This window comes from Camelus ferus, chromosome 26 (genome assembly GCF_009834535.1).
Source record: "Camelus ferus isolate YT-003-E chromosome 26, BCGSAC_Cfer_1.0, whole genome shotgun sequence".
Classification (NCBI taxonomy): domain Eukaryota; kingdom Metazoa; phylum Chordata; class Mammalia; order Artiodactyla; family Camelidae; genus Camelus; species Camelus ferus.
The window spans coordinates 23,606,379-23,627,441 of NC_045721.1; the positions used below are offsets into that span (position 1 = coordinate 23,606,379).

Consider the following 21,063-nt stretch of genomic DNA (forward strand, 5'->3'; position numbering starts at 1 on the left):
GGTTGAACGCCCAGTACAGAAGTGCGTGATGAGGAGCAGCAGGACACAGGGCCTTTTATTTACTTCTAGGGACTGAGGTTCCTTGTGGTCAGTGAAGCTTAACGAGGAAGAAAATAAAACAGCTTCCGCTGGAATATGTCCAAAGCCTAGAGTCTTTAAATTTGATGACAAATTAACCTAGTCATTGGAAACCAAATGGCTAATCCTTTACTTTTTCTATGGGCTCTCAAAGTTCCCAGACGTCAGTATCTTTGGCCAATCTTTTGAAGGAGCCAAGAAGTGAGGTCACTGAGGGCAAAGTTCTACTTACCCAAGTCCTCTGGATTACAAGGGAACTCGTCCACATGAGGGGTAAAATAACTGCCCAAGGACCATTTCTAAAAGAAAAAACAAGATGTTATATTTTAAGTTATTCCTTAAAAAGAGAGGCTAGCATCACGTATGGACTATGTTCTTAATAGCCTCTGTAAGGTTAAATACACTTAGTTCACTGAAATACACTGAAAACTAAAAGTTCCTCATCTGTTCTCAATCCTTTGTACAACTGTCCCATATGACCAGTTTGGTGAGATTAGAAGAGTTAAATAAAGAGCACACTGTTTCCCCAATAGCCGTCCATTGTCAAAAGGCTATGTATGTCTACAGCTTAGAGAGACCCCTCGCCTTTCCCCTACCCTCCCGTATAGAAGCAAAGCTCTGAACGCCTAAGAATATGCCATTGGCCAAGAATTACTTGACCCAAACCAATTTATCTAAAACTAACTCAGCCACTGATCAATGGCTTAACGACACATTTATCTAAATTCGTTTGTCTTTTTCATTTATAAACGTTCATCTACGTGGTATCAGCTTTTGGGGGGAAACGCTTTAGATACTTTTATGTTTTCTATGATGATGACTTTTGATCATTTACATGTTTATTATCTGATGTGTTTGTTTATTTTATCTATTTTATAGAATTGAGATACAGTTGACAAATAACACTGTGTAACTGCAAGGTGCACAACATGTTGATTTGATACATTTGTGTATTGCAATACAACTGCCACCACAGGGTTAGCTAACACTTCTGTTAGGTCACATGATTTAATTTCTTTCTAATGGTGGGAGCAATTAAGATCTAATTTCTTAGGACTTTAACATTTGTAATACAGTGTTGTTGACTGTAATTGCTGCCGTGCGTTAGATCTCCAGAACTTACTTAGCTACTAGCTGTGGTTTGTACTCTTAAGAACATCTCTTCAACTGATTACCCCAGCCTGTGGTAATCACCATTCTACTCTCTATTCTTACGAGTTTGGCTTTTTTACATTCCACATAAAAGTGATACACAATATTTGTTTTTCTCTGTCTGACTTACCTCATTTGGCATAATGCCCCCAAGGTATATCCATGTTGTTGTAAATGGCAGGATTTCGGTTTTTTCGTGGCTGAGTAATAGTTCATTATATGTATATATTATATGTGTGTTTATTTATATGCCATATCTTCTTTATCCATTACTCCATTGATTGATGGACACTTGGGTTGTTGTGTCTTGACTATTGTCAATAATGCTGGAGTGGACATGCCGATTTGCCTTTGTGATTCTGATTTCATTTCCTTTGTATATATACCCAGAAGTGAGATTGCTGGATCATATAGTAGTTCTATTTTTCCTTTTTTGAGGAACCTCCACACTGTTTTCTGTAATGGCTGAACCATTTTACATTCTACCAGCAGTACACAAAGGTTCCTTTTTCTCCACATCCTTGTCGACATTTGTCATCTCTTGTCTTCTTTTTAAAAAAAATTTTTTTTTAATTGAAGTATTGTCAGTTTACAATGTGTCAATTTCTGGTGTACAGAATAATGGTTCAGTCATACATATACATACGTTCTTCTTCATTATAGGTTACTTCAAGGTATTGAATATAGTTCCCTGTGCTGTACAGAACTTGTTGTGTATGCATTTTATACATAGTAGTTAGTACCTATAAATCTTAAACTCCCAATTTATCCCTTTCCACCCCCTTTCCTCCCTGGTAACCATAAGTTTGTTTTCTATGTCTCTGAGTCTGTTTCTGTTTTATAAATAAGTTCATTTGTGTCTTTTTTTTTTAGCTTCCACATATGAATGATATCATATGGTATTTTTCTTTCTCTTTCTGGCTGATTTCACTTAGAATGACGATCTCCAGATCCACCCATGTTGCTGCAAATAGCATTATTTTGTTCTTTTTATGGCTGAGTAGTATTCCATTGTATAAAAATATCACATCTTCTTTATCCAGTCATCTGATGATGGACATTTAGGTTGTTTCCATGTCTTGCTATTTTAAATAATGCTGCTATGAACACTGGGGTGCATGTATCTTTTCAAATTAGAGCTCCCTCCTGGTATATGTATGCCCAGCAGTGGGATTGCTGGATCATATGGAAAGTCTATTTTTAGTTTTTTGAGAACTCTCCATACTGTTTTCTGTAATGGCTGCACCGAACTGCATTCCCACCAACAGTGTAAGAGGTTCCCTTTCCCCCACAGCCTTTCCAGCAGTAATCGCTTGTGGGCTTTTTAAGGATAGCCATTCTGAAAATAAACTCAAAATGGCTTAAAGACTTAAATGTAAGATGAGATGCTATAAACCTCCTAGAAGAAATCAGAGACAAAACATTCTCTGACAGAAATCTTAGCGATGTTCTGCTAGGGCAGTCTACCCAGGCAATAGAAATAAAAGCAAAAATAAACAAATGGGACCTAATTAAACTTATAAGCTTTTGCACAGCAAAGGAAATCATAAGCAAAACAGAAAAAACAACCACTGGAGAACCGTATGTCCATGAGGCTCTCTTGGTCTGGAGCTGAGATGGCGTGGGGCAATAAGGTCAAAGTGTAACAATTCCTTTACCCGTCTAATGCCATCCTTCTCAGTGTTTGCAGTCCAGAGAATTTCTTCAGACTCAACCCCTGTTCTAGGATTTTTCACAATGGTGTCTTATCTATGGATAGTTGCTAGTTTGTTTCCTTGTGAGGGAGACTGAAGTCAGGAACAACTGACTTGATGACCAAAAATAGGATATTGAAGTCAGCCCTCCAAAGAGAAAGCAGGACTAACTGTCCAGTGGAAAAATGGCTCCTGAAGGCATTTCAGAAACCGTAGGCCATCCCTCCAATCACTTTGCATCCCGGAGTGCAGAGGCCTGGGGGCAGGATGATTTCAAGAGAAAGGCTGCCTGCTGCCTGGTTCCAGCTCAGATTACGGGCTGTCTCCCCGCACATGTGCTCCTCAGCAGCAGCAGGTGCCACTCCAGCAGGCCTTGCGGCGGTGAAAGCTGTGCCCAGCAGCGTGGTGGGCACGTGGCTGTCTCCGCCTAGACCTCGTGCATGCCCTGCAGAGCCACGGTCCCAGGCAGAGAACTACTGCTGCCACCACCGACAGCTCCCCTAGGGCAGTGCCTAGTGGAGGTGTGGGAGCAGGGTGCCCTCAGACTCCAGGCCAGTGGAGCCCCTGGCGTGGAATTATAGGTCAAGAGAACCACAGGTGTGCCACCACAATCCATAGGAACCTGGCCTGGGCTACACCCAGGAAATTGGGGGGTGGGCGGTGCCAAGGCTGCTTGGAGCCTTGAGGGCATCATCCCTGCCCAGAGTGTGTCTGGAATGTAACACTGGCGCCCCAGCCTCTGGACCAGACTCCAGACTTTCATAAAGCTCTCTTCATCCGTGGGTGGTTGTTAAATCAGCCTTTGCGTGAGAAGAGGAGGTCTGAGACCTTCAGTTGTGCAGTTTCACTTCCAGGAATATTCATAATGGTTCCCTCTATTCAGATACTCCTATTCTAGCATTTAAAGTCTGAAGAAAAGAATTGGAAGCATGAAACACACACAGATACACAGTCTCTCCCATGGACGTTAGTCAGCATGTTGAATTACTAAACCAAGTGTGGCGTGTCCAACTGTCAGAATATGCAGGCAGAAAGTCAAAGCCTTGTGTAGATTAAGTATCAGAAGGATATTTTGATTAAAAAAAGATGTTTAAAAAGGGAAGAGACAAGACTTTATTTCTGTACATGATGAACTAAAAGATAGTTGTAGGGAGACAGACAGAAGTAAGGAGATCATCTTACAGCAGGAAAGAGAAAAACGAGAAAAACTATGAAGAATACAGCAGTGTTCCCAGAGGCTTTTGGGACACACCATGAGGTTACTTCTTCTAGGCACCGCGGGGTCTGCTCCTCTGGTTTGGATGTCACTTTGTGATGTGGCCAAAGCCTGCTGTTCTTTCAGGCTTTTACGATCTTTCCTATGTATCTGCAAGGGTTTTGCCTTTCTCTTACAGTCCTCCTCCCACCCCAGAACTATGATTTCCATCTCATTAGGATAACAGTCAGAGTTCTTTCCTTAGTTATTTAAGACATCGCGGTTCCAGGATAAATCAGGAAAACAGGTAGAACCGCCGGCTAATTCCAAATTGCAGAGAACAGGTACAGTGCTGTCTTAACTGAATTAAGCCAGACTGAGGGCCTCTTCTGAACTGTTAGACTGAGGAGCAGTCACAGGGAGTCAGCTTAAGCCAAGGTGCAAGTGTTGTGCATGCAAGTTTTGCAGAATCCAGGTGTAGATCAGCAGTATAGGGCTAGATTAACTTAGTAGAAAGTCTCAGTTCATCACCTGTGTCTAAAAAGGACATAGTCTTTGTACACTAAATGACACCCAGGAGTGGCACTCACCCACATTCTCCCCAGAATGTGAAGAGGGAGTAGGGAAAGAGAAATTAAGGCAAGCCCCCAGTCTCCCTCATCATCCCCACACTTGGCTCTGGCCTACGGTCACCTCCACTGTTTTAAGGTCACTTTTGCCCCGAATCTAGTAAAGACTGTGCCATTTATTGTGGAAAATCTTCATACTCTGAGAATTAAACAAATAAAAGACTTCATAAACATTGCATCATAGGAAGAAAGGAGTCTTCACTAGCAAACCACAGTTCCTTAATCGTCGAAGTTTTGTACGTGACTGAAAACTAAAAGCCCTTCTGAGAACTCCCTGGAGGTGTGCAGTTGAGCTCAAGCCCTCGTGGCCTTCAGGAAAGGGCAGTGAGGCGTTACAGCCCTGGGAAGGAGGGTGACGTTGCAGTCAGAAGTCACGGAGCATCAAAAACCTACCTGAAGTGGGCACTGAAGGCACACTCTCGAAAGAGGTCACTCTATTTTTTACAATAAAATGTTTAGGTTTTATAAAGGGGAGTTATTTGTCGAGAAGAGTATTGAGAATCGCTAAATGGTCACAGTGTTTCTTCACAGCAGTAAACCAGCAAAATATTCTTTTTGTTAATTGATGCTTTCTGTTTGGGTATGTACACATTCCTGCTGGTCTTCAGCCCCTCACTCTGCCTCCCTTTCATTTTCGTCTCTTTGCAGTGGTCTGCCGTGCAGTTACAGCCCTGACGGATCATCCCAAATTATTTCCTCTTGTCAGATTCCAATTTTCTACCTTCCCCTCCTTACATCTCCTCCCACCCCTGACATGTTCTGTATTTCCTCTGTGTTTTGCCTTTGCATTTCCTTTGTACTGTCTGTGTGTCTATTAACTTATGTTGGGCATAATTATATCTTCATTTTTGCAGCTATGGCTAATTTTTTAATCTTTCTGTGACGAATGTAAAAAATGGGCTTATTACATAAATGGGCTTTCTTACTTTTAAAGAGACTGTTTGGATCTCAAAATGAATCACCAAGAAGTAGTATCTGGGTAGAATTAAAATCAGTATTTATTTATTCTTATTGACAAGGGATAATAGAAGTTGATGACACTGGCAGTGTTTAACATGTATAATCTAATGTTTTTAGATACAAAGAACTTCCCTTTTGATGCATTGCCTAGTTTTGTTTTATTTTATGCTTGGTTTCTTCATATTCTGAATAGATAGCGGGTGTTGGAATTGACAAAAGAATCCGCCGCACGTGACAGCATCTCCACCTTCTTTTGCAGCCACCAATTATACCCTCTGTTGTTTTGCAGAGGTCTCTTCTGCAAATTCCACCCAGCTGGACACAGTGGAATCATACCACTCCTTGCTGCAGAAGAGTCAGTAAAATCATTAGTGCATGAAGGGAATGCAAATATGTAGATTTAAGTGTGAGGATAGGGGGGTGCTAGGATGAGCATTTCTGCGTGGAGAAAAGAAGCTGGAAAATGGGTCTATTCAGTTGCTCCATCATTTTCACTGACTTTCCTTTTCACCAACAGCCCAAATGTCATCAAACTTTCTCCTTCCTTTTCTTACATCTTTTTGGCGTTTCTAATTTAAGCTTCAAAAATAACTGGTAAAAATTAAAAGAAACAAGAAACAACAAATCAAATTAAAAAAATAAGTTTAATAAACATCAAAGTGAAACAACAAGGGGATGGAAAAAATACAAGTTCTACGTGCACCAGTGTCTTTATTATTTTATTCCTAGTATGGATCTTCAACTAATATTTGCCAAGTGTCTTCTATTCCACCAGGCACTTTTCTTTGTACTAGTAACAAAGCAGTGAAATGGGAGAAATGATTCTTATTCTCCCAGAACTTATATTCAGTGAGGAAAATAGCCATGCTTTAGTTTTTCACTTATTTTGATATAATCTTTTGTCCTATGTTTGTCTCATCCCATAAAATGTTAGACCCTTGTGAGCAGTCACATGGCTTACTTGTGCTTTAGATCTAGAGCTCTGGACAAGTGCCTGGAAGATGACGTATGTCGGATAGAAGATGACTAATAACTTTATTTAAAACAGAATAAACAGATATTTTCAAATGACCATTCAGGGTTGAGAAGTTAGAGGCAAAACTACAAACTGGCAGCCTATTCCACAGATAACTCAGAGCAAGGGATCAAAGTGAAAGACGAGGACATTGAAGCAAAGAAAGGAACAGGTGGGCTGTGAGAGCTGGAGCCACCAGAGGGGAAGAAGCATGTGGACCACCCGAGTCTCAGAGCTCCTCCCTGGCCAGGGGGCTTGATGACTGGAGCCCCCCATGGGAGCCTGACTGTTGTCAGTGGCCACTCCCATCAGGAGGAAGTGAATCCACACCGCTTGGCTCAGCCTGTGCTTAGAGCTGTCAGTGAATTTAGTAGAGGATAAAAAACAGCAACACATCAGCAACGTAGAGGCTTCATATTGGAAGCGCCATTAAAGCAGGAGATTCTTCTTCTCTGTTTTAGTCCGAGTCTTAGACAGTCTTAGTTGAGACCACACTGCCCAGTGTGAAGTTTAGAGCAGAGCCTGACAGCTAGCATATTCTCAACAAATCCTTCTTTAATGAAGAAAGAGAATATTTCCAAGTGCACACATCAAGATGGTTTTGTCTAATATGTGTCTTCTTAATGTGTTTGGTCCCACTGATACCAGCTAGTCCAGCATGACCTGCAAACTGTTTGAACTCTTTCTACGTGATTGACGGTGAGCCTCTGCAGCCCCGACTTGTGACCTCCACACACAGGCATGAATCCTTAATTGTGGAATGTGAAGTGATTCTGTGGACCTCTGACATCTCGTCTAAAAACAATGACTTTGAACCTGGTTACTTTTCATGACAGTCATAGTAGCACTAAGGGTTTATGATCGTAGAGTGTCACCTTGTGTGCTGCTGTCTCTCTTTCCCAGCCCAGTTGTCCCCTTCCTACAGAAGCCGTGCGTTACTGTTCCAGCGTGGGATTGCCTCCCAGCATCCTCACCTGGTGGGACGCGGTTTCTGTCGGGGCACCTGTTCTCCGTGACTGCTGTTCAGCACGAGGATCCCTTCCTGGAATGTGGGCCAGCCCTTGGTTTTCTCAGTCACGCCTCCCTGGGGGCCGTGATTCTCTTTCTGAAACCCTGTTCTGGGTCTGTGTCGTTCACACAGAGCGGCCCAGAGGCCAGTTTGGATGAGGCCTCAGTTCCGATACAGTTATGAATGCTTCTTTCCCCTTCCACGAGTGTCTCGTTTGGATAAAAGCAGATGCTCACCCTGCTTCTACAACTGTGGGCAGGCCTCTCCTGTGATGAGAGTTGTGCTCATTATGCTGATTTCTCAACCCGTTCGGGAGACAAATGCCCGTGTGACCGAGTTCCCCAAGTCACACCCTTGGCGCTGATTCCTCTCTGCTGACCTGCTGAGTAGCTGTAGTGACAGGTGCTGGCGTAACCCAGCCCTTCCAGCTCCATCTGCCTGCAGGTGAGTCGCTGGCCTCACTCGGGCGTCGCAACGTGCACAGTAAGGGTGAAGCAGAACGTGACCTCGGCGGAGGCGGTTTGGCTAACGGCAGAGGAATGTTCTTTCCTGTCTTCCCTCGTTGCAATCCTACTGCAGCTCTTGGTATTCGGTTTATGAATCCATGAGACTGATTCTAGGGTCCTGTCTGAGCTGCCCGACAGCCTTGTGAACTGCAGACCCACATGATCAGCCACCACCTTACCTGGGGATAAGAGAGTCATCAAGAGGAGAGCGGAGAGCAGCACGTGGAGTCTCGTGGATGAGCAGCAGGTGAACGGGAGAGGCATCAGCATGACTGCAGCCCGGGGTCTCCGAGCATGGCTGGTCCGTGGCCTTTTATGATGCTCCCTGGGCCTGCGGTTTGTTCATGGTTAGTAGAGCCTAACAAAAGAGTATAACTCAGCCTTCCACAGGAAATCTCCAGGGACAAAGTACACAGTGCGGTGGCAACTCACTGGATGAGAAAGCAGAAGTCAGTGCCATGCATTTCCCACAGGTTCAGGACATCCTCGTTATCAGCTGTGTTCCCTAATGGAAAGGCCCGTGTGGCAGGGGACTGATGACTGGAGCAGTTAGCCAGTGAACACCTGAAGCCTGTGCTCAAGTGCATGCGTGAGCCAGTGAGCTCAGAAGCGGATTCCTCCCACCCCCCCACAGCCCCGCCTTCAGATGAATCTGTCTGTCTGTCTGCCTGTCTATCCCTCTGGTAATAAACATAATGAGGAATTGAGCAGAAGCAATGACAGGGTTTCATTACAGATCCTCCCTCAAGTCATCAGGAGCTACACAATCACAAGGGGAGAAAGCAAACAGATACCCATGTAGGGTTTTTGTTCATTTATTTGTTTCATCTCATTCTTTATCCAAAGCTTCAGATAATGGTTTACGGCCATCTGATTGTGAGATACGAGTTCAGAAGGAGAAGCCAGCCCACCACTTGTTTGGATGTGAACATAGATGAGTCTGCTGCATCTGCTGATTCACTTGCGAGCGTGCCCTGTCACTTTTGGTTAATGCCCCCCTCCCCTAAGCCAAGGGTGACCTGCCTCATTGCCCTCCTGGCAACAGCAACCTTCACTCGGAGGGGCAGGGGGGCTCGGCCAAGACGGTGGAGTAGCAGGATTCCTAGTTCACCCTCTCCCACGAACAGAGCAAAATCTGCACCCATATTCAGAGAAAATCACAGAATATCTACTGAACTTTGGCAGAATATCTGTTACATCAGTAATACTTCACTAAATTGGTGAGAAAAAGAAAAGAAAAAGGAAATCATTGGGGGACCTGTCCCCCAGGGAGGGGGCAACTAAGGATGACAAGTGCCCTCGCTCTGGGAGGCCCCGTCTCCAGCAGGGAGGTCAGCTGGGGCCAAAAGGGAGCTTCAGAGGCTTGGAGGAGAAGTGGTAGCCACCTGGCAGACAGAATTGAGAAGAACCAGCACAGAGGGTCCCTGCCGTACCTCACCCGCGATGGGAGCCAGCAGGGCGGCCCGGGACTGGCTGCCGGAGCTCATGCTTTGCAGCAGAGCCTGGGGAGAGGACAAGGGCCGCCTGTATAGAGACAGCCTCCAGTGGCTGGAGTGTGGTGCAGCCTGAGGCTCGGAGAAAGCACAGATCAGCCTGGGTTCCTCTACGGAGAGCAGCCCTGCTGGTACGGGTGGGAGGAGTGGCTCAGCACAGCGAGGCCAGAGCAGCTGCGTCCACCAGCCCAGAGAGCGCTGCTCGTTACCGTTGTCGGCTCATGTTCTCGGGAGAGGAGAGGCAGGGCTCTGACAGCCTGCTCTCGTGGGACGCAGTCACCAGTGCAGAGCTCCCAGACGGAGGTGCGGCTGACACCTGAATCCATACCCAGGGGTCCCTCATCCTCGCCAGTGGAACTAAGATTTGATTATAGCCGCAGGCAGCAGGGGTGGATTTGCTCCACTGGTGCCTTATTGACCTGCACCTCAGGTCCCGCATTAACAGCAAGCCCGTGTACCATATGCAGACGTGGGGCTGCGGTCTGGGCTGTCCCTGTGCAGGTGGTGGATCCAGCTGTGTGACTGCTTGCACACTGCAATGGGTCCTAGTGCCTGACATCGGCACATCTGCACTGGTGGCCCTGCGGGCACAGACCCTGGGGACACCAGAGCAGGTTACCGACATTCCCAAGGGCAGCGTCAACAAAGTGTGCTTGGCTGCCCACATAACAAGTGACAGACAGCACCCCAGAGGGCACTTCCCGGTGGACGTCTGCTGTGGAGGAGTGCTCAGCGCTCCCCATCCAGGGAAGCAGTCCTGTCCCACCTACCACACCCTGCAGCTCAGAAACGGGTCTGGAAGCATCTGTTCCAACAACAGGGGAGCAGGTCCGGCACCTGCCCAGCCTGTGACAGCAACAGCACAAAGAGGAAGTGCTGCCCAGCAGCCAGGGCAGCCTGTTCACTGCACCAAGCACCCCGCGTCGGGGTGGCAGCCAGCACACAGGGAGGGAGGGCGTGGCAGCCACCCATGCTAAAGACAGCCCTCGACACAAAATTATTAGACATGCACAGTCTGCACGGGCACGCTCCCACTTGAAAAGAGGGAAATTGGAACAAAGTGATGTTGGGAAAAGTGATGCTGCAGTGGACACAATGTTTTAAAGTTTGAATAGTCAAATGTTTTTGACATGCAGGTGTTTCATGTGATCTTGTTGTAAACTCTTTTATAATTTCTTTGACACATTTTAAATCATCTAAGGAAACAGTGTTCCATGGAAAAATACACAGAGCAGTGTGGAACTGGCAATGAACTAAGATTCCTTTGGGCAACGGGATCTGATGCTAATGGGGCCAGAAGTTGGTTAGGCACTGAAAAAGATGGAGAAGCAAAAACTGGAGGGAAATGATATGGAAGAATGAAAAAGGTTAACAAGTACGCTGGAGTGTCGAAGAATTACTTTCCTAGGCTGCGTGCCCGTGAAGTTGAAGCACACCATTCTAAAGGGCAGTTCTGGGAGTGGGCAGATGGCTCAGACCTGTTCGGGGTTTTCCTGGGAGAGCTGTAACGCTCTTGAGGCATTTGTCCTCTTCTGCTCCTTCTGGTTCTCATCACTGTGTCAGAACCTGCAGCAGAGTTTTTCAGCCTGAGCACTGTTGACACTTAGGGCCAGATAATTCTCTGTCTTGAATGTCATTCCTGTCCATTGTCTGAATAAACCCAGGGGACAGTTTGAGTTGTCTGGACGTGTCTGGAACAGAGCCAGACAGGATTCCTTGTCAGTCAGTAGCAGGGCCCATGTTTTACACTTTGGACCCTAAGAGGGGATGATGCAGACTTTTCTGCACGGCTGGACCTCCTCCAGATTTTTATCTGCCCCTGTGTTGGTGCCAAGGCCTCAGAGGTACAGGAAAGTTGTGGGGGTGGAAACTGTGGTTACTCTGGAAGGCCATGTTCTGGGTGGAGAAATCTAGCAAATTCTTGTAAGTGAATTCGATCATGACCTTCAAGCTTGATGAAAAGAACACACAGGCTATTAGAAGGCAGATAAAGGGAGCAGTACAAGCAGAAGACAGCAACAGAATTGATATTTGGGTTTTAAAATTTTTATTTTAAGTCAGACTTACACACAGTAGAATTTTATTCAGTAAAATGTAGTGTACGTTTCTGAGTTTTGAAAAATGCATGTAGTTGTATAATCAGTGCCGCAATCCCTGTGCAGAGCAGCTCTGTTACCTGCAGGTTTCCCCCCAACCCTTTTGCCGTCAGCGTCTCCCATTCCCAGCCCCTCATCACCGCTTACCTTTCTGTCCCTATAGTTTACCTTTCCTTCTTCCTTATCTGTTGCTTCTTAAGTCAGCTTTGGTGCTTTGTTGCTTTCAAAGAATTCGCCCATTTTCATTGGCCTGTTGGATTCATGGACATAAAGTTATCCCTGACAGTGCCTGGGTGTCCACCTGTGGGACCTGAGGTGCTTTCTTTCACTGCTGACCTTGGTATCTGTGTTCTCTTTTCTCTAACTCTCTCTCCCTCAGATCACAACAGTAAGAGTTCATAAATTTTATTCATGTCTTAAAAGAACCAGCCTTTGACTTAATTTTTGTTCTTTTTTGACTTTCCATTTAATTTCTTGTATTATTTACATTAATCTCCTTTGGAAGGATAACAGAGCTGGAGCATCACACCGTCCTAATTTTCAAAATGTATCACAAAAGCTGTATTCCTCCTAGCCGTGTGTCACTGATGTGAAACAGACTTGCAGACCAATGGAGGCGAATCGAGAGCCCAGCAACAGAGCCCCGTGGTGGGGGGCGGGGGGCGGGGGGCAGCTAGTGGTTTACAAAGGAGTTAAGAATCCTCACTGGGGAAATGATCATTTCTTCAACAAATGGAATTGGAAAACTGGGTAGCCACGTGGAAAAGAATGAATTTGGATCCTTATATCACACAACACACAAGAATCAACTAAAATTGACTAGATCCAAATGTAAACCCTGAAAGTGTAAAGCCCTAGAAGGAAGCTTAGGGGAAAGTTCCATTGCTTTGATCTTGACCACGGTTTTTGGATATGACACTTAAAGCACAAGCAACCGAAGCAAAAACCAACAAGTGGGACCACATCAAACTAAAAAAACTCGTTCAGCAAGTGAAGCAAAACGAAAGGACAGCTTACAGAATGGGAAAGAATATCTGCGAACTGTGTATCTGATGAGAGGTTAATATCCAAAATACAGAAGGAACTCACACAGATTAATAGCAAAAAATAAATAATTTAAAAATGGACAACAGAACTGAATCAACATTTTTCCAAAGAAATGGATATGGAGAAAATGCAACCCTGTACACTGGTTTGGAGAATGTAAATTGGTGCAGCCACTGTGGAAAACTGAGTGGTGTTTCCTCAAAAAATTAAAAACACAACAACCATATGATCCAGGAATTCCACTTCTGGGTGTATACACAAAGGAAATGAAGTCACTGTCTCAAAAAGACATCTGTGTCCGCATCTTCATTGCAGCATTGTTTACAATAGTCAAGACATGGAAACAGCCTGTGTGTCCATGGATGGATGAATGGATAAAGAAAATGTGATACACACACGCACACACACACACACACACACACACACACACAGAATGGAATATATTATTCAGTCATAAAAAAGAAGGAAATCCTGCCATTTGAAATAACATGGATGAAATTTGAGATCATATGCTAACTGAAGTAAGTCAGACAGAGAAAGACAAATAGCATATGATCTCACTGTGGAATCTAAAAAACCCAAACCCAGAAATGGCACATAAGATTGGTGGTTGTGGAAGGTGAGGAGGGGTGAATGGGTGAAGGTAGTCAAAGAGTACAGACTTCCAGTTACAAGGTGAACAGGTGCTAGAGATCTAATATACAGCCTGGTCTGTATAGTTAACAATATTTTATTGTAAAATTGAAAGTTGATAAGAGAGTAGATCTTAAAAGTTTGTGCCACATATGTTTAAAAAAAAAAAGCTACCTGTCTGAGGTGATGGATGTATTAGATAACCTTGTTGTAGTAATCATTTTGCCATAATTATATATATGAAAAAAATTGGGCAAAAGACCTAAACAGACATTTTTCCAAAGTAATACAAAAGGGTAACAGGTATATGCAAAATTGCTCAACATTACTGTTCATCAGGGAAGTGCAAGTCATAGCTACAATGAGACATCATTTCACACCTGTCAGGATCGCTCCTGTCAGAAAAATAAGAGAAAAAGTGTCGGTGAGGATGTGGAGGAAAGGGAACGCAGAACACTGGCTTGGAAAGGATGTGAGAGCAAATTGTCTTTTATCTGGGCGGTACTCTGCTCACGATTCAGATTCCTGGTGTGGTCTGGGACTCTGGTTGTGCAGGCGTCCTGCGAGCTGCCCTGTTGTCAGGGAGGGAGACCCCGTGAGGCTGCACGGCGTGAGGTAGGGTGTTTCCCCGGTGGGGCAGCGTGTAGTCTCCCCAGGTGAAGGGTGGGTACCAGTTCCTCCCCGCAACCTGGAGCACATCCAGACCAGACAGAGGATGGGGACCAAACCTCCACCAAGTGAAACACATCATATGAATTCTTAAAATAGGTTTTGTGTTTGCAAGTTTCATTTTATTTATTGAGGACTCACTAAGAATCCCCGCAGGAACAGGGACACAAAGAGAAGTGAGAGCAAAAGAGAGAGTGAGAATAAGATATCCCAACAACCGAAAGCTTGAAAGAGGCTTCAGCGCCCCTTAGGCGTAGTAGGGTCGATTTGTGGCACGTTCCCCATGGGCAGGCAGCAGGCTCGGCCATCTAAACATCTCCCAACCTGGATTTCTGATTCGATGCAGAATTCGTGGCAGGAGCCATTGGGACGCGCACAGACCTCCCTGAAACCGCTGCTGCCTGCACAGAGAAGAGAATTACTGTAGCGATGTGTTGGTCTCCCTGCATTTTTATTCAGTTACGTGGGGGGAGGGAGGATCTGGAAGCAAAACCTTGAATGGATTTTTCATTGTTATTTGATCTCTTAAAATTCTGCTTTCACACACAAAAAAATTGGATTTTTGACATTCTTGTAAAATCTGGCAATATTGAATGCAGCTAAGTAATGGATGGGTAGACGGGGTAGTCCTGCCCTCTGCACACTTCCAGGGCACCCCCAGCCTTCCTCACTCCTTACCTCCTAACACTGGTGGCAGAGACCAGTTTTTATTTAATATTAGTCTTGCACTGCTGACTTTCCTAGAGTAGAAGAAACATGTTAGAGAAATCTCCTTCTAGATGTGCACGTATGTGTGTGTATCTTTCGAAAGTGGAACTGAAATATAGATCCGAAAGATAGTACACATCAAGGAAATTAGAAAGGATATTTTTCTGGGGGGAAAGGAACAATCTTCCTTCATGTTTAATATGCAGGCAGTGCCCGTGTTAGTATTTCTTACATCCTGATGCTGCATTCACTCTTCTTTCTGGCACTGGTCCTTGAGGTTTCAATCTGCTGTAGAAATCATTGCATACATTAGGGGTTCTTAAGGGCTGAAGAAACATCCTTATTAAAAGTGTTGAATAGTATTTGATTTATGTCCTCATATATTACTCTCCTTGAGGGGGTGGGAGTCATACACAATGAGGTGCTTGGTTTCTAAAGTGGCTTAATTCTGAGCAGTCTCCGCTGTAACAAAGCGCACCTTTCCCATGACAATAGAAGAAGTATCAAAACCAGCACTTCTTGATTTTCCTGTTCTGGAACACAAAAGCCAATTCTTGAATAGCTTCAAATCAGTATAGGGCATTTACAGACATTCAACAAAAGCCCATTGAATTAAACTGAAATTCAGATGCATTAAATTGAATTTAATTATTTAATGTTCACAAAGCAATTTTATATTTTATTAATGGATATGAAAATCAAATATGCAACATCATATTTTTATCTAAAATGTGAACTGGAAAATAATTTTCAGGGTTTTTTTTTTAAGCGATAATCACTCTAAGCATTGAACACTATGCAGAAATCAGCTAGAATCTGAGTGTTTCATTCCCTGGGCTGCTCATCTCTTCCTATTCTCTGTAACTAGCTCAACTGCTGTATAGATAGGTCCCAGCCACCTTGCGTTATAATCAGCCTATTGCCACTAGAAGAGTCACCTGAAATTTCAGAGGGTGAGTCACTTTCAGAGGGTGAGTCACTGACAGGTCTTGTGATGAGTGACAGTCACCCGTGAACACCCCTTCATCGCAGTGCTTCCTGCTTTCTGCTCTGGTGTTGATTTCCCATCTGACCTCACTTCTCGATGATGTGTTCCCTGAGGGCAGGACCCACATTTCATTTTTCTCTGTATGTATACCCCAGAACCTGGCTCAAGTCTTGGCATTTAACAGGCATTCAGTAAATAATTACAGAATAATTGGTTAAGATAGAGCTATTTTCCATCATGCATCATGTGGCATGTTTGTGTAGAAACGTGTTGTCCCTCTCAGTGCACGTGTCTTGGAATTACGTGTACAGTTTTGCTGCTGTACTGAGTATTAAGAGACTGAGTATTAAGTTTTCCAGTCACAAAGGAGGTGTGTAAAAACCTGACATACAATCACCTGTGTGTAAGAATCCAAGTCACATTAAAGGCATGTTTCTTACTTTTTTGTTTTAATTAGTTCTTTGCTAGTGAATCTTGTGTTTTGCATATTATGAGCACACTGTGACTTCTAGATATTTACTTTAGAAACAAAAGTTAGAGTTATAGTGAGTGTAACCGAGGATCTTGTCTAATTAGTTACCTTACAGATGAGATTGAGAAAAGGAATCTGGTGGTCCAAGGTCACATAGTGACGTAGAGAAGAAGAGGAAAGGGGGTGTATTGTGCACAGACGGAAGATAGTCAGTAATACTATAATGGCTTAGTATGCTGGCAGGCAGTAACTGGTGTTTTTGCGACTGCAGGGAAACAAAATTGGCCACCCCAAAGTGTCCCTTTGGCATGCGAATTATTTTGAGCTGAAAACAATCAAAAGCTGAAAATATTCAGGAAGGAACTTTGACCAACTGCCTAAAAGTATTTAGATAGAGGCCCTGTTCTGGGAATGAGCCATCACCAGAGACATCTGCAAAGAATATGGACTGAGCATGGCAGGGCAACTTGGCAAGGCCTACATTGCAGAGCTGCTCTGTGTCCTGCTGTCTCTGCCCCACCCAGCAAACATTTGTCCTCCAGATGCTTGCTTTCCTATCACCATATGCATTGCTTTCCCCACCTTGGAAGTCCCAAACCACTACCCACAACGTCCTCTTTTGTCTTTAGCTGAAGATGGTATTTAAGGTGAGGACTTTGGCCATTTTGGCGAGTTACCCAGTTTTCCTAGATCTCGTTCATGAATACATGTTATTAAACTTCTGTTTGATTTTTCTCCTGTTAATCTGTCTCGTGTCAATGTAATTCTTAGACCATTTGGAAGAGCCTAGAAGGCAGAGGAAACTTTCTTCCTCCCTGACACAGCAATCATTTCATAAAGTGTAAAAATATCAAATAACTATGTTGTATACCTGAGACTATTTCAATAGTGTATGTTAACTATAACTCAATTAAAAAATAATCAATTAAAAAAAACAAATTTCTGAAGTTTCAGAATTTGGTTAAAAGCATTCATCTCCTGGAAATATAGGTGCAGGACATAGATTTAAGAACATGTTAAATGGCCTTATCCCACCACACCTGTGTACTGAGTGAGATGACTGCTGAGTCAGCGTTAATCAGATGGGCCTTCAGCAACGCCATGTGGACACAGTTATCTTTTAAGCTTAAGCCACCAGCTTGTGTGCCCCTGAGTCAGTATCATTGGACATGGCATCACCTTTCATCGGCAATCAGAGTCATACAAGAGAAGCAGCAGAATGAATGGAACCCAGGGTGAGACGTTCAACAAAAACCCGCACATGAAGACAAAGCCTTGACTGACATTTAGCTCCCACTTCCACCTTGGGGGAGGCATTCACTTTTCAGGGCCTCAGTTTTTCCTCTGTAAAATAGGAAGAATGGACCGGATCATCAAGACCTTTTTGAATCTTGTCAGTAAGTGATTTTACAGTATCTGCAGCTGCAGTAGCTCCGCTGCTCGTTGTGACAAGGATGGCTGTTCTTTTGTTGAAAAGAAGTAAGTTTGCATTTGTTTAAAAAATACTTATTCTTCCCTTAAAAAAGAGAGAAAGCATTTTCAAGTTAATTCATAGTGCTCAGCGAGTCTTACACATCAGCGCGTCACAATGGCGTGGTAGCCCACGTAACCCCAGCCCTGGGAGTGTAGCTCCAGACCAACCTGCCATTCATCCCAGGTCCCTTGTGGGGTAAGGGGGAGCGGATATATTTCACACACGTGCGGAGTGCGAGCGTGTGTGCGCACACACATACACACCCACAAGGAATGTTGCTATTCTGGGAACAGTGAAAAGTGCAGATGAAAACCTCGGATAGACAGCCTCAAACACTCTTACTGCTCATCTAACCCCTGGTTTTCCTTCTCAAGCCTGTTGCTTCCACCAGAGCCTTCAAAGCTTAAGCTTTAAGCTTTCAACCCTTGTGATACGTCTGGCTTTGTCTTTCTTTCACTCATGTTGTTTCTCTACTGGCTCTCACACGGAGACCTCTCCTCCCTCCTGGGGCCAGTGCTCTGCTGTGAGGGCTGCTTGGCTCTCCCCAGGACTGGCCAGCAGTCAGAGCAGCTGGCCTACGACTTCTTGGAAGCCAAGGGCCATCATAATCTTACTTTCTTCGTATGTCTGCTTCCTAGTCAGGGCCTCGCATTCAGTGGACGCTTAACAGATATCTTATGAGCGGAACTGTTTTCCCACCTCCAGTCTCTCCCCACTTCAGCCTCTCCCGTCTGCTTCCTTGCGATCAGCTGGAAGCCAAGTTGGAATTGCCTCACCAACTGCCCCCACCTCGGACCCTGCCCGCCAGCAGTGAGCAGCCCTCGAAACAAAGGCTCAGGCAGGAGAGTCTGGGCTCATCAGGACTAGGCATGCCTCCCACTGGTCTTCTGTTGGAAATTTGGGGAAGTCTCTATTTGCAGACAACATAAAGCCTAGCAATTTACAGTTCCCTGAAATATCGGAGGACTGTCCGCATTCGTGCAGCTGTGTCTGCCTTCCTACTCCTTCCCAGCCCTTGAGACCCTGAATTCTCAGGCAAGGAACAGACACCGAGCTTGAAGGAGAGCAGTAAGTTGCTTATCCTCCCTTAGCCCTGCACGTCCCAGAGACACGCGTGTGTGCCGGCGCCTGTGGTCTGCACGGGCGTGCAGGACACAGAGGGGTGCAGGCCATCTTGAGCCTTGTGTTCAGGTTCTACTTTAGGAGAACAAGTGTGGGAAAAGAAGAGTCTAGCCAGGGAGCGGGGTGGAGCCTTAAGGGACAGCATCACCCTCGGGCCCAGCGGTGGTAAGGGCACTGGGCTGGGGATTTCTCAGACTCCGAGTAAGCCTTTCAAGGAGATGCCCTCACCAGTCCCTCTGCCTGGGCCCCAACAGCTTTGGCATAGCTCTTATGTCAGCATCTCGGGATAACTAACTTTTGCTGAAGGTAGAGGAGTTTTGGAGACCAGGATTTGGTAGAATAATGCCCGATTGGTGGTGGTGCCTGATTGGTGGCGGTGGTGGTCACCTAGCTCTCGAAACTGCTAGTAAACTTGCCTAGTTAGAGTCATCTTCAGTGATGGAGCAAAGAGGGTTTCAAGCACTTGAAACGCCCTTGACCTCATGCATCTAACTGAGAGGTGCTACAGAGAACTGCTGAATCAGGTGAGTGCAGGCCTCAGCCAGACGGTCTCCCAGATGCGCAGTGAGAGCCCTCCTCAGGGCAGAGGCGGCAGAAATGTTGTGCTGGACCCCCGTGAGGTCTCAGGCCCCCTCCTCTTACCAAGGTGGCAGCCGAGTTCATTCTGTTACCTGGTGGAACCTGGCTCATAAAGACGAGAATGGTGAAGAAGGGGACTGCAATCCTCATGGCTGGAGAACGGAGGAGGCTTGGCTTCATTTCCAGAGGCAGAGAAAGCTTCCGTCTGCGGTTCTGCAGCACCGCGGAATGCCTTGTCCGGATGTTAAGTGCCCTTCTGTACCTCATTAGGGCTATTCATGGACAGAAGTGTTCTCTGCATGCAGAGCGGCCCTCATAAGAAGGCTGAGAAGCCTTGTTTTGTTGGGCACTCAGTGCATCAGAAGGATGCGGGCGCACACCTTTGACCAGAAAGCCTTGTTAAATGGGAACATGAGCTACGAACGCTTTGGCACCAGAACAAGGTGTACGAGCAAGGACCTGCCTATCCTGAGTTCCAGCGAGCCAGGCTGTGCTGAGAAACCGGTTGGTTTAGTTAGTGACTAGACATCTTGTCCCTGAGTGCTTCTGGGCTTTACTAGCCCTCCTCATGACTGATCACTCGCTCCTGGTCTGAAGGCTCTGCTCGCGGCACGGTACTTAGCTTACATGTCAGTTTGCTCAGCGCACACTGAAACCGCCCCAGAAGGTGTGAGCCTTGTTAAGACCGTGCTTTGTTCGTCAGCGCCGAGGAGGCAGTTGAATCATGGGGTAATTTAGTCTCACATCCTCATCCAGTAGAACCATGGCAGGGCAGTGAAATGCCTCTGAACATGGAGGAATTTAAGTTCTGAAGTCTAACTAGAGGCACAGACATCGGCAGGAAATTGTCTTCCCTGAATCTCAGTGGCGTCTGCGTAGGTTTAGATCTGTTGATTCAAGATCAGGGAACTCTCAATCGTTTTGCATAAAAACAATGGGGAGAAGTTGCTTCTGAATGCAGACACGTAGACCCACTCCAGAAAATGTTAGTTTGGTGGGATGGGATGGAGCCTGGAGGTCTACGTTTTAAACAGATTTCCCAGGTACCAGTTCTGAAATGCATTCTGGAATACTCAGTGGAAAATCTCAGCTTAGATCATCTCTAAACTTCTTTCTATCTCTAGTAGTATAGTATTCTCAGTTCTCTTGTCTGAGAGTAAATCTCGTGTTTGGCTTTTATGACTGCAACAACATATTGTGTGTGTGTGTGTGTGTGTGTGTGTGTGTGTGTGTGTGTGTGTGTGTTTGCGAGCACATGCAGCCCAGAAGGGTGAGACTTATGCCTTAATCCATGCAAAATTAGATTCCAGTTTTATAAAGAAAATTCAGAACTGGCCAGGACAAATAACTAAATTGAGGAGCAGTCTATTTAGAAGAAGGCCGTTGCAGTAATAGAGGCTGGGTGAGGCTCCAAACTGAAACAGTGTGAGTGTAGAGAGAAGGAAGGGAAAATGTCTGAGGAACAGAGCACAGGGCCATAATGCGCATATAAAGAAAGTGGGCACATAGGAATAATCCAACATTTGTAACCTGAGTGCCTAAGT

The 21,063-nt window shown here is 45.2% G+C and overlaps 1 protein-coding gene across 1 annotated transcript; it reads right to left on the minus strand.

The window, feature by feature from the left end:
• Positions 1 to 14,285: 14,285 nt before the first annotated feature.
• Positions 14,286 to 19,928, minus strand: DEFB108B (defensin beta 108B). The gene is made up of 2 exons (XM_032468763.1): positions 19,612 to 19,928; positions 14,286 to 14,577 (listed from the first exon to the last, which is right to left on the minus strand). The coding sequence occupies exons 1-2, from the start codon at positions 19,784 to 19,786 to the stop codon at positions 14,414 to 14,416; spliced, it is 339 nt and encodes a 112-aa protein (XP_032324654.1). The 5' UTR covers positions 19,787 to 19,928; the 3' UTR covers positions 14,286 to 14,413.
• Positions 19,929 to 21,063: the final 1,135 nt, after the last annotated feature.